General features: G+C 37.6%; 3 protein-coding genes across 3 annotated transcripts; 1 reads left to right on the top strand and 2 right to left on the bottom strand.

Annotated features, from left to right (window-relative positions):
- Positions 1–2442: 2442 nt before the first annotated feature.
- On the bottom strand, positions 2443–3801 carry LOC105125019 (uncharacterized GPI-anchored protein At5g19250). The gene is made up of 2 exons (XM_011025288.1): positions 3691–3801; positions 2443–3136 (listed from the first exon to the last, which is right to left on the bottom strand). The coding sequence occupies exons 1-2, from the start codon at positions 3767–3769 to the stop codon at positions 2856–2858; spliced, it is 360 nt and encodes a 119-aa protein (XP_011023590.1). The 5' UTR covers positions 3770–3801; the 3' UTR covers positions 2443–2855.
- An 883-nt stretch (positions 3802–4684) lies between these two features.
- Positions 4685–8004, top strand: LOC105125017 (glucose and ribitol dehydrogenase homolog 1). Its single transcript, XM_011025286.1, is given in 4 exon segments — positions 4685–5289; positions 5377–5660; positions 5662–5751; positions 5829–8004. Coding segments are annotated over 4 exon segments (1095 nt in total). The 5' UTR covers positions 4685–5016; the 3' UTR covers positions 6277–8004.
- On the bottom strand, positions 7969–11721 carry LOC105125018 (mevalonate kinase). Its single transcript, XM_011025287.1, has 5 exons — positions 11374–11721; positions 9986–10229; positions 9652–9905; positions 8913–9326; positions 7969–8271 (listed from the first exon to the last, which is right to left on the bottom strand). The coding sequence occupies exons 1-5, from the start codon at positions 11504–11506 to the stop codon at positions 8153–8155; spliced, it is 1164 nt and encodes a 387-aa protein (XP_011023589.1). The 5' UTR covers positions 11507–11721; the 3' UTR covers positions 7969–8152.
- Between the last annotated feature and the right edge of the window lie 28 nt (positions 11722–11749).

Below are 11749 nucleotides of genomic sequence, written 5' to 3'. Positions count from 1 at the left end.
ATACTGTGTTTTGCTCCTCCGGCTGAAGTCCAGCTTGTGGTGTTTTCGACAAAAACAACCACCATCCAATTCTCATTAGCACCAGCTCCTGCCCCACCATAACTTGACTCGTTTACGTACTTCTCATACTGACTGCGACTATAATTTGGAAAATTTATAAGTGTCTGCTCATCATTTCCGGGTATGTAAATAGGCAATACGGCAACATCTGTGGTGTGGCTACTACTGCCATAGCAGTGTTTTAATTGTGTAGGGTAGTCGTCTAGTTGAACCACCTCAGATGGATCATCATCAGCATGCAGTACAAGGATTCCATAGCGTGTCAACAATTTCTCTAGCAATGCAGGATGCCTTTTTATTCTTGGCCAGGGCCGGGAGGCCTAAAAGTGATGTCCTGTAAGCATTGATGCTTTCCAGAAGGTCGTCTTCTTCACCTGAAAATTGAACGATATTTCAGCCTGTGGAGTTAACATTGTCCCCTCAGTACTGCATCAAACTTGTTAACAACAGGAAAAAAGAAAGATTCCAGCCCAACAACACAGTGATTTTGGTCAATTTATGACAAAAAACCATCAACAGAGATAGAGAGAGACAAACGGTACCACCACAACGCATTACTGATGCAGAAGAAAGCAAGAACGTGGCATGGAAAAGCAGAAAGAGAGAATATTTTAACTTTGAGAGAGGCCACAGCTTGCAACAATGCCAAGAGGACACCCTTGTGAATCCAAGAACAAAAAATGATTTACTAGAAGAAGAAATAAAGCAAAAATGGTAGTGAACTTCCTACTGTGTAAACTTCTTTTTAGAACCGAATATGCAGTTCTTTTCTTGCCTAGCAAGTTTATAGATATGTGTGCCTTGACTGTTAAGGGAGGTGTCTCTTCTTACTAGATGCCTGACAAACTTGAACTGTAGTCATCAAGATTAGACAACAGTCCATTTGTCTGTGTCAAAAAACTTTCAACAAAAAACAGCATAACCACTGGTTCTTGGTTTTGTACCTCGCACCCTTCTATTCAACTCCCATACTCCATCGTTATCGTCTTCTCCATTGCCATCATTCCAAACACCCGTTTCCCACAAACTTCCATATTTTGGTATGGCTGCTTAAAACCAACATGCACAATAGATATGGTCCTCAATTGTTCTTGTACAGAAACCAGAATTAATGGCTAGAAGCACTCGTGTCTTCAAGATGCCACATAGAGCTAACACAAGTAGAGTGAAAGATACAACTAGGATTTCTTAACCTCTAAGGTTACAATCCTGTAGAAAAAAATTATTTAACCTGTTATGAAATTCAATAATGACTAAACTCTGATAATCTTCTTTGAAAATAAAGAAAAATCCGGAACAACAACTTTTGAGCCTAACTTAATATGATTGTTGTTCATATTCATGCAAGTCAGTGATGTAAAGACAATAGATAAAAAAATTTCAAGCCCAGCAACGCTTGAATGTAAGGCTGTTACCAGATCCTTTATAGTTAAATATTTATTATTTTCTTGTTGACTTGTTCATACATTCATTTTCCTTGAATGTGAAGGCTGTTACCCGATTCTCTTTTGTGTCTTTGATGCACAACAAAGCTGGGGACACCAAACTACTCTGGACAAAAGCATTTGGTCTGGCTTCTATCTGGTGAAATTGTCTGCGCAGAAACAAAAGGTCCTGCTTATAAGAATTTCCTGCTATGCATTTCTGATTTCTTTCAGCAATAAAAAAGGAGATAAATTTTAAGCTCAAAGATTTATGTCCTCTTGTTCTTCTGGTTCTCCTTTTTCTTCAATGTTATCCTTTTCTTCTCCTCCTGCATCCATCAATGCAAATGATACGATTTGATACAGAGATGACGCACTGCGTAACCCTCTACAGTTGAAATATACCATCAGTATTAATTCTGTCTTTTTAAGAGGCACTATTCAAGGGAAACGGTTGTTACGGGGAATACTTAGAATTAGATACTTGTTAGATGATATATATATATATATATATATATATATACATATATATATATAGACACACACACACACTAAACTGATGCACATAAAAATCTCTGCACGTAAGATCACTATATAAAGAACACAATCCACTTTGCATTACAATAGCTACCCAACATTTTTTTTTCCATGTTAAAAATCAATTTTTTGATAAATAGATATTCAACCCGGTTTGTTTGCAAACACCTGCATCTTAATGGTAAAAAAAATAAAAATAAAGCTAGGAAATCAAACTACTTAGATGTATAAATGAAGTTATGAATTGGAATGTATAATTCAGCCATGTATTACTCCAAAAATTAATGCGCAACTCTCATAATTTAGAAATTTAATTATCAATGTTAGCTATGTATTAGAAGTTCACTGGAGGTTAAACATAGTCAAAATCATTCACATATCAATACATTTAGCTATGTATTAGAAGTTCACTGAAAAAACATAGTCAAAATCATTCACATATCAATACATTTCACAAGAAAATTTTGAAATAGGAACTACAGATTGAATGACGAACAACCTTGGATGACGTTCCAAATGTCTGTTACAACATCAGAATGTTAGGAGGATAAGAACTAAGCCTGCTAAATTTCTTGATCTACAACAACACATAACATACAATGCCAACTAAGGAAACAACACAAGAGTGCCGGCCATCGTTATCACCTAATTTTAATACACTCGATACACAAGAACTCCTAGCAACAAGGTCACCAAGGAATGGCCAAAACCAACCTTGGAAACCAAATTAATAGCCCCAGCAAAGTCCCCTCCCGGGGTGCTTGTGGTTAAGACCACCACCATCCAATCATCCTCGTGACCTAGTCCTGCCCCAGTGAACCTTGAATCATTGATTTATTTTGAATACGTGGTTCGTGTATAATTTGTTAGCAATAAAGTTGGGACCAAATGGGGTCCGCAAGCAGGCAATACAACACCTTCAGTAGTGTGATTAACATCAATGCCACACTCTGATAGTATGTCAGGGTAGCTTTCTATTTGGACAGGGCTTGCTGCTCTTGCTGCAGTACAAGGTTGGTCCTCTAGCTTGTCAGCAATTTTATCAGCAAGGCAAGCTGGCAAGGTTAAAGAGAGCCTGTAGCTGTTCAGACCTTGAAGAAGATCGTCTTCCTCATCTGCAAATTATGCAAGAAATTTTAGAATTTGTGAACGCACATTGTTAATCTTAGATACTTGTGCCATAAAAAATACTAGATTCCTCGCCAGGTAAATTTGCTGCTCTTCCTTTTTTAACATGTTTTTTCTTGAGTCTTTGTTCTAACCAACTCCCAAGCTATCTTTGTTTTTGTCATAAGAACTTGAAATTCAAATCACTTCATTCCCTTCACAATTGCAGCAGTTTTTAACTTCTATGTACATATATGCACATTAAAAACAAAAATTCAGTCATCATAAATACCACAGAATGATATATTTACCCTGAATGTTTGAAAAACTGCCTCTCAGAAGGCATGGACGAGAGACATAATTAACCAATCCCCCTCTCCTCCATATGCTATTCCAATTCGTTTGAACAATTATGCTTCTTTTTTTGATAATTATGCTTTAGAGTTCAAATTTGATTATGCAGCATACAGAAAAGAATTACAATGCTTTAAGGCTGAGACACTTTTTCAAACAAATAACTAAATAGAAAGCCATAAACAGAGAGAGAGATGAGAGAGAGTACCACAGTGCACTGGAGAAGAAAGCAAGAAAATAGCTTGAAGAAGCACAAAAGCGAAAAGGCCACTTCTAGGAGAATCCATAATTATTAAATGCTAAAAACTACTATAGCAATAACTTGGTACAGCATGTATAGGACACCAAGACACCTTGTGGGAAGATTTTAGTAGAAAAGAAGAGAGTGCTTGTCATGCTGATGAATACTTTCTCTTGATACCTTGGTATATATGGTCAGTTTTCATGGATTTGGCCTTGAATGTAGAGGGTGCTTCCAAGTGTCCTGTTAGGTGTTGGTTAATTGGTTGATTTGTGTGTGCCAAATTGACAGGTATTGTCTAATTGGATTTGCACGTGGCAGTCATGCAAGTTCTTCTTGTCGAGTTGTCTTTAATTCGGGACTGAAAGAAAGCATTTGTACTGGTGTTTTTCTTAATATTTTCGGTTATCCAGAAGGTATAATTACTAATTAGATGTAAGGAAAAGGTTCTTTTCGAATAATTAAAAACAAGTGGCAGAATGTTTTTCGGCAGCAATATCTGAACTCTAAATCTTGGACTGGGAAGCTGCTGTCATAACTGCATAGTAAAGTTTTAAGCTTTTCTATGCATGCATCTGTTTTTTTTTTTTTTTTTTTTCAATCAGTTTGTATTGTTTAAGTATAATTTTATGTTTGAATCATATCTGCATGTCTGAATTTTTCTTCTGTTCAATATAATTAATTAAATTTTATGTGTCTGAATCAGAACAAATGGAGTGCATCACTTCTGAATGATAGAGCATGATTTCAGTGACATGATTCTATTGATGAAAACCATATCTAATATGATCATATCAGATAATAATTTTCAACAAAGTCTTAAAGATGAGTACGATTAAATCTGCCATAATCACAACATTATTAGCATATTCACACGCATAATCATCATTCCAGCTTGATTATTGTCCTAATACACACACACATGACTATGATGTTTATGATGTTGACAAAAATACCCAGCCTTGTTTAGCAGTCTAGTCAGAAAAATTCACAGCTTGTACTAGTACATCTATGGCATGCTTACTAGAAACTATAATCCTGACCAGATGACTCCAGTTTTAAGCCATGGATAGTCCCCAAGATTAGGCTAGAAAGTAGAAACTAGGAACTCCTCCGTATCCCCATGTCAACAGAACTGACGTGTCCCCTGGACCTGCCTCAGAAGACACGTTGAGTCCCATTTCCAGCCACGTATATCTCTACGTGTCATCACAAGAACACAGTTTATACGCACAAATTTCAGCAATTTGTAACACCTCAGTAGGGTCACGTCCATTGTAGCTTACTATAAACATGCTGTCTTGGTTGTTTCCAACACCGAAGGTTTTCTCTGGAGTTTCTTGGTTTTATAGTCCAATCAAAACCCAGTTGAGTCGTTATCGGATAAGTCAGTTTCCGGCTATATCTCAGGCGATTCATAGACCTAATAGAGTGTTTGTGGGAATGGCTTCAGGTGGACAAAAGTTTCCTCCTCAAAAGCAGAATAGCCAGCCTGGTAAAGAGCATGTTATGGACCCAACTCCACAGCACACCAACCCTGATTATAAGCCCTCTAATAAGCTCCAGGTGATCCAGCTAGTTTCCTGAGATATATTTACATTACGGTTTGTGATCATTTATCTGCATGTTGCTGATTTTTTGACGGATTTGCAGGGAAAGGTGGCAGTGGTGACTGGCGGAGATTCTGGGATAGGAAGAGCTGTGTGCTATAGTTTCGTGATTGAAGGGGCAACCGTGGCCTTCACATATGTAAAGGCTCAAGAGGATAAGGATGCTGATGATACTCTTCAGATGCTAAAGTAGCATAAGACTGCTGATGCTAAGGATCCTATTGCAATACCTGTGGATTTGGGGTTTGATGAGAATTGCAAGAGAGTGGTTGATGAGGTGGTGAATGCGTATGGTCGGATTGATATTTTGGTTAACAATGCAGCTGAGCTATGAGTGTAGCTCTGTGGAGGAGATTGATGAGCAGAGGCCTGAAAGGGTGTTTAGGACTAATATCTTCTCCTACTTCTTCATGACCAGGTATTGTAAGGCAATTTCTTTTTTCTTGTGTAAGTTTTTGTTCTTTTGATGGAAATATTGGCAATGGTAATTCGTAGGCATGCCTTGAAGCACATGAAAGAAGGCAGCTCCATAATCAACACAACATCAGTTAATGCATATAAGGGAAACTCCAAGTTGCTTGACTACACATCAACCAAAGGTGCAATTGTGGCTTTCATTAGAGGACTAGCACTCCAGCTAGTTAGCAGAGGCATAAGGGTCAATGGCATCGCACCTGGACCCATTTGGACTCCATTGATACCGGCATCATTCAAAGAGGAGGAGGTTGCTAATTTTGGAAAACAAGTGCCTATGCATAGAGCTGGCCAGCTAACTGAGGTTGCCCCTAGCTATGTGTTCCTCGCTTGTAACCACTGCTCTTCGTACATTACTGGCCAAGTCCTTCACCCTAATGGTAAGTTTGTTCTCCATGCTTACACAGCAGTTGCGATTGTAACTGATGGCTGGCTGGTTGTTGCAGGTGGTGTAATCGTGAATGGTTAATTATTGAGGGCTTGGCAAACTTCTGATCTTTTAGTTTTTGTGTTTAGGCTTATGGCGTTTTTTGTGTTTAGGCTTATGGCCTTTTTTGTGATGCTAGTGCATGTGTTTTGATGTCTGTTTCTTCCATGTAACACAGTATATGCCAAAGTCTCTATCATGTTGATGCATGTATGTCTATATGATGTCCAGTTGTCTTTAACACACACACACACAACGTTAAAATATCCAGTTTGTTACTTCTATGAAACCAAGCTGTATAACTTGTTGCTGTAGGGTTGTATGCATGTTGTTAGGGTTGTTGGTTGTAGCCGTGAGAGAATCTGCTTGTGTCTAGGAGTACGAAAAGGGGCTTTAATTCGTGAAAAAATCAAACAGTGGACACAGCAAATTGCCTAAATGTCTAGCAGCGGCTACAAATCAACTTGTCTAGGAGACTACGAAATTGGGCTTTAATTCGTGAAGAATTCAAACAGAGGGCAGAGTAAATCGCCTTATTTGCTAGAAGCAACTACAAATCAACTTGGCACAATGCTCGACATGATAACCAGCCAGCCAACAAGCAGGGCATAGTAATTTGCCATTGCAGCACCGGTAAAAAGTGTGCTATTTCAAGGTTGAAGATGTACAATTAAGATTAAGATTCATCTCAGGCAATTTCAACCCAATTTCACCAACTTACAGTTGAAAGGCTCTGAACTCGAAGAATTATAAAATCCATTTTCCTGGCCTTGCCTAGTTTCACTTGTCCATCAGTTAAAGGGTTTGGTAGTTCTGGTCACCATTTATCGTGTGGGGTGGATGCTTGTGGAGTGTTCACCTTGCTAACAGTCTTGAATGGGGTATTTTTCCTGGGCATGGAGAAGTGACAGAAGTCTTTACCTGCTAATGAATACATTATTTAATTTACAGACCAATGCATTCTTGTTCTTGGCATTACTAAAATATGTGGAGTGAGTGCAAATTTTAGCTTAGTCGTCGAAAAGGTTAGTTTCCAAAACACGCAAGCTTTTCTCACATTCGTCTCTCTTAAATGAATTGCTGAGGTTTCCCAAATATGGGATCGACCTGGGTAACATTTTCACTCATGCGAGAAGTGCAAACATTTTCAGGGATGTTCCTAGCTAGTTATATGATCCAGATGCTAATGGCAGTTTCCATTTGATTAGATAATTATTCCTGGAACTAAACATTTCTAATTGCTAGCCTTCATTCTCTCATAAGAGCAAGTCTAATCCTTGGCAGCCATAAATATGGATGGTGACACATCCAGGGTACTGTTAACCTAAGCAACAGTTAATGGATTCAATTTTATCAAGAGATGGCACCAAGAACAGTCTATCAAAGCACTTATGAATAACTGCCGTCACAAATCTTTTGAAAAACATAACTTGAAATTTTCGGAAAGAAATGGCTGTGCTTTCATCACAAATCAATTTGACAGGTCAACATGACATAAGTCCATAATGCTCCGTGAAGCATACAGATACCAAGTTAATATCTATGAATGAAGGATCAGATACTATTATTTTCTGAATCTTTCCCAAGAATGAGCAAATTCACTCATCAATGATGACTATTATCAAGGTTTACAGTAGCTTGGTGTAGCAAAGAAGAAAAACATTCACAAAGAAATCAATTTTTTTGCAAAGTTTCTTTATTGGCCACGAACAGTAGCAAGAATGAAGATGAATTATCCCAAAACATCAAAGAAGTTTGGACTAACTCAAACAAAGGGAAAAAGATACAACAACAAACTAATGTATAGTAGACATAGATGAAGAGTTTGAATAGCAAAACATACATTTTTAAGCTGTTATTTGACAATTGACATTAGAGATCAGATCTTACTCGAATTTATTTCCCTTCCTTTCTATAATCAGGAAGAAGCACTGAAGCAAATCTCAGCACCGTTCCCACCAATTCCAGCAATCAAACATTGGAATCCGCAAGACTCTAGCTCGGCAATTACTTTATCTACAATCGTTCCTGACAGTACTGATACATATAGTCAAGGAAACATCTAAAAATTTGAAATAAAGTGGCATGATGTCAGTTATTAGATGATATAAATTCTTTTTACTCATCTTCAGGATGGTAGGTGGGTGGTCTCTCTTTAGGACAGTGAAACTCACAGAGATGCATGACTCGGATCATTCAGCATGTCATATTTCATATCTTTAATCACAAACCTTAGAAATGGAAACGAAAGAAAATATGAAGCCATTTAATAAACATGCAGGTAACAATACTCTTTCTATTAGAAACACCAATGATAGCTCCTATTAAAATCAAACCATTGCATTCCAACTTTCAAAACGATGGCAGCAGGAAACAATACTTTCTAGTTTAACCAATGTTCCACTTCAACAACATAAATCATAACAGATAGGTATGTAATTATGAATTGTAACTTTTGGAGGGGATGCAGCATCTATCCTTTTATGTAAGAAATTACATCAAGCAGGGCAAGCAAGAAGAAACTTTTACAGATTCGTACTATAATGCAATTTTTCTTAACTAAATGTTCAAGGCATTCGTATTGAAGAACACACAAACACAAACTAGAAAAAAAAAAAAGAATTAGAGGCCCACATATGCATAGAATAAAAAATAAAAGAAGTAACTATAGAGGATACAGGTAGGCAACAGTGTCAGCACGCAGCCACCACCCCCAGCTCCAGTCAACTTAGAAGCTAACTTGTATTTCAATGTGGTTCGAAGAACAGTTTCTATAGAAGCATGGCTTACCCCCATGCATTGGAGCAAACCCTGATTCATTTCCATTAACTCTTCTAGCTTCTCTTCCTTTGCAGTTATGGACAGATCATCTGAAGCAGGTGTCTGGATGACATTAGCCAATTCCTTACTGATGGAATCAACAGCATTAAAAACAGAACTCATGGCATCAGGGTTTCTTAAGGTTCTCTCTGAAACTCCAGCAACCAATGCTTTTGTGTTCCTCCCAACTTTTGTGTTAGTAATGAGCATTTTGAGTGGCATGCTGGACTTGATGCGTGTTAGATTACCTGACCTGAACTTGATCATGTTGCCTGTTGCATGGGGAGTAGAGGTCAACACACACACACACACCCACAGAGAGAGAGATGCTACAAGTATAGATACCTCCTCTGCTAGCAAATCAGAAAAGCGAATACTTAAAAAAATCTGGACATGCCAACATGAATCTGTCAACAAATTTTACTATTCTTAATCTTATAATTTCCGCAGGAGATACACTGTATTTTATCCTAGTAATGCTTAACGGCAGAATCTAGTTAATAGTCACTACAATGCTGAAGACACAGAAGTGGAACATGTAAACATCGAAAATCTGGTGCAAGAAGATAGCTTTAGCTAGCATGAACTTTTACCTACCATATGTGCTAACAGTGTTGTCAATCCCAGATGGCTTTCCATGAATTATCTTTTCACCTTCAAAAGCCCATTTGTTCAATAATTCAAGCTCAGACTCCCCAAACACTAACCACCCTTCTTGTTTCATGTCTATGTTCACAGTGTCTGAGCATGCAAGAAGAGCTGCAGAGAATGCAACACAGAGTGCAGCAGATGAACCTAGGCCGGAACCCAGTGGAAGGTCAGAAGTGACAACTACAGTAGCGGGTTTAAATCTGATGCATGGAGAAGACCAACTTAGAAATGAAAATAGCATAAGAAAAGTAGTCAACATTGAAAAGGATGTACAAAATACCCTAGGATTGATGTGTATAGCCACAGAAATGCAGACACTCCAGAAGCAAGAGATATTTTTGCCTCCAGAATAGTTTTCTCTTCTATCAAAGCTAAAATTAACTTGAATGATTCTGCTGAGCAGGACGTGGGAGTTGATGGGAAAGGACCTCCTAAGCTAGATAGTGCTTCTTTGATTCTTCCAATTGGCCATGAAAATTCTAAAGCCATATCCTTGAGCTGGAGTGTCAGTCTATCATCATTCTCTGTGGGGAGAAGAATAACAGTAAAAATCCATTTGAGAGAAGTTGTATCATCACAGTTTCAAAGAAGGGTGGAACGAAAAATAAGCAGTTATATGTCAATAAATGAAATTCACAATATTAAAAGTGATCAATGTTTCCATGTTCCTCAGTGAATAGATAAGAAATCAGGTGGAATTGCACATATCAAATCCTTAGTAACGTGTGGTATCCAAATCTGATAGAATATTTCCTGATCATGAGATAATGTTTTTTTTTTTTTTAGAAATGAGGTTTGGGAAACCTTAATTGTGCTTAACAGTCATTAGAATCTTGGCAAGAGTGGAACTTGATCATTCCTAATTTAATATTACAAAATGTCACCAGTATTCCTCGTACTGAAAACCAATTCTAAGTTTGATGCACTTTAAAGAACATCAATTACTCACAAACCACATAGAAAATAAACTGTATTACGCCTTGCAATTCGGGTAGCCATTCTGATTTGTGATAGCTGCTTTATCCTAATGGATCCTAAAAGCTTAGTTGTGTGGAGCTTGTGGGGGCAGAAATAGTTTTGAAAAGCTCCTTACTGGACAGATGGGAAAGGAAGCTAAAGTTGTAAAAATTACCATTGACAGATCATGTACACATTCGAATCAAAATCTTGCAGAAACAACATGCACCATCACTCAAATGTCAAAAGATCCTTACAGGAGAAAAAACCTCAAAAAGGTCTCTTCCAAACAGTAGTTCAATACCATCCCAACAGACAACAATCCAAGAAAGACCAAAGAAATTAGAATCTTGCGGAGATTGGTATGCACCTTCAATCAATCTCAAGTTGTCCAGGCAACTAAGACTATAAACTTCCAAAGGGCACCCTCAAATCAACATTTCAAACAGTACCAATACAAAGTCAATCCCAGAAACACCAATGGAAAGCCAAAGCTACAATACACGTCTTCATATCATCTCAAAAGGGTATTTCTCAATCAACATTTCAAACAATTCCTTTACAAAAACAAGCCCAAAGAGACAACCTTTATGCATATTCATCTCAACAAAACATCAAAGTCTACATCTTTCAATCAATAAACAAACAAAAATAAATAAAAATATGGAGTAATCACTGATTTAATGAGTTAAAGCTCTATTTTTTTTTTACCATTAGAAGGGGGAACTTGAAGGGAAACATAGGTGCACAGACCAATGGATGCAGCAACAGCAGTGGATCCATGAACAACTGCATGTTCACCAGAAAGAATGATTTTCCCTGGAGCTCTTGCTTTCACTTCCATTTTGTCTTCTTTTCTTTTCTTTGTTTGTTCAAGAATCTTGGGCTGCCATTAGCTAATTGTTATTGTTACCGTAACGCTAAGCATCAAATGTGGAGATTTATAAAGACCCATAAGTTGATTGGATTGACAAATTGAGGGGGTCAATAAGAGGCATCAGCCGGGGTTTTTTTTTTTTTTTTTTTCAGACAAATAAACAAAGGTAACATCAAATTCTTGTTTTTGTTGTATCCAATTTCTATTAAA

Source organism: Populus euphratica, unplaced genomic scaffold (genome assembly GCF_000495115.2).
Source record: "Populus euphratica unplaced genomic scaffold, PopEup_1.0 scaffold28.1, whole genome shotgun sequence".
NCBI lineage: Eukaryota > Viridiplantae > Streptophyta > Magnoliopsida > Malpighiales > Salicaceae > Populus > Populus euphratica.
This window is presented reverse-complemented; position numbering and strand designations above follow the sequence as displayed.

Excerpts from the sequence above, each read along its gene's own strand:
- LOC105125019 (XM_011025288.1), bottom strand. The coding sequence starts at position 3,769 with ATGGATTCTCCTAGAAGTGGCCTTTTCGCTTTTGTGCTTCTTCAAGCT. Across the intron at positions 3,137-3,690 it reads TTCTTCTCCAGTGCACTGTG|ATGAGGAAGACGATCTTCTT; the intron begins GTACTCTCTCTC and ends CATAATTTGCAG.
- LOC105125018 (XM_011025287.1), bottom strand. The coding sequence starts at position 11,506 with ATGGAAGTGAAAGCAAGAGCTCCAGGGAAAATCATTCTTTCTGGTGAA. Across the intron at positions 10,230-11,373 it reads TCAAGTTCCCCCTTCTAATG|AGAATGATGATAGACTGACA; the intron begins GTAAAAAAAAAA and ends TTCTCCCCACAG. Across the intron at positions 9,327-9,651 it reads CAACACTGTTAGCACATATG|GCAACATGATCAAGTTCAGG; the intron begins GTAGGTAAAAGT and ends CCCATGCAACAG.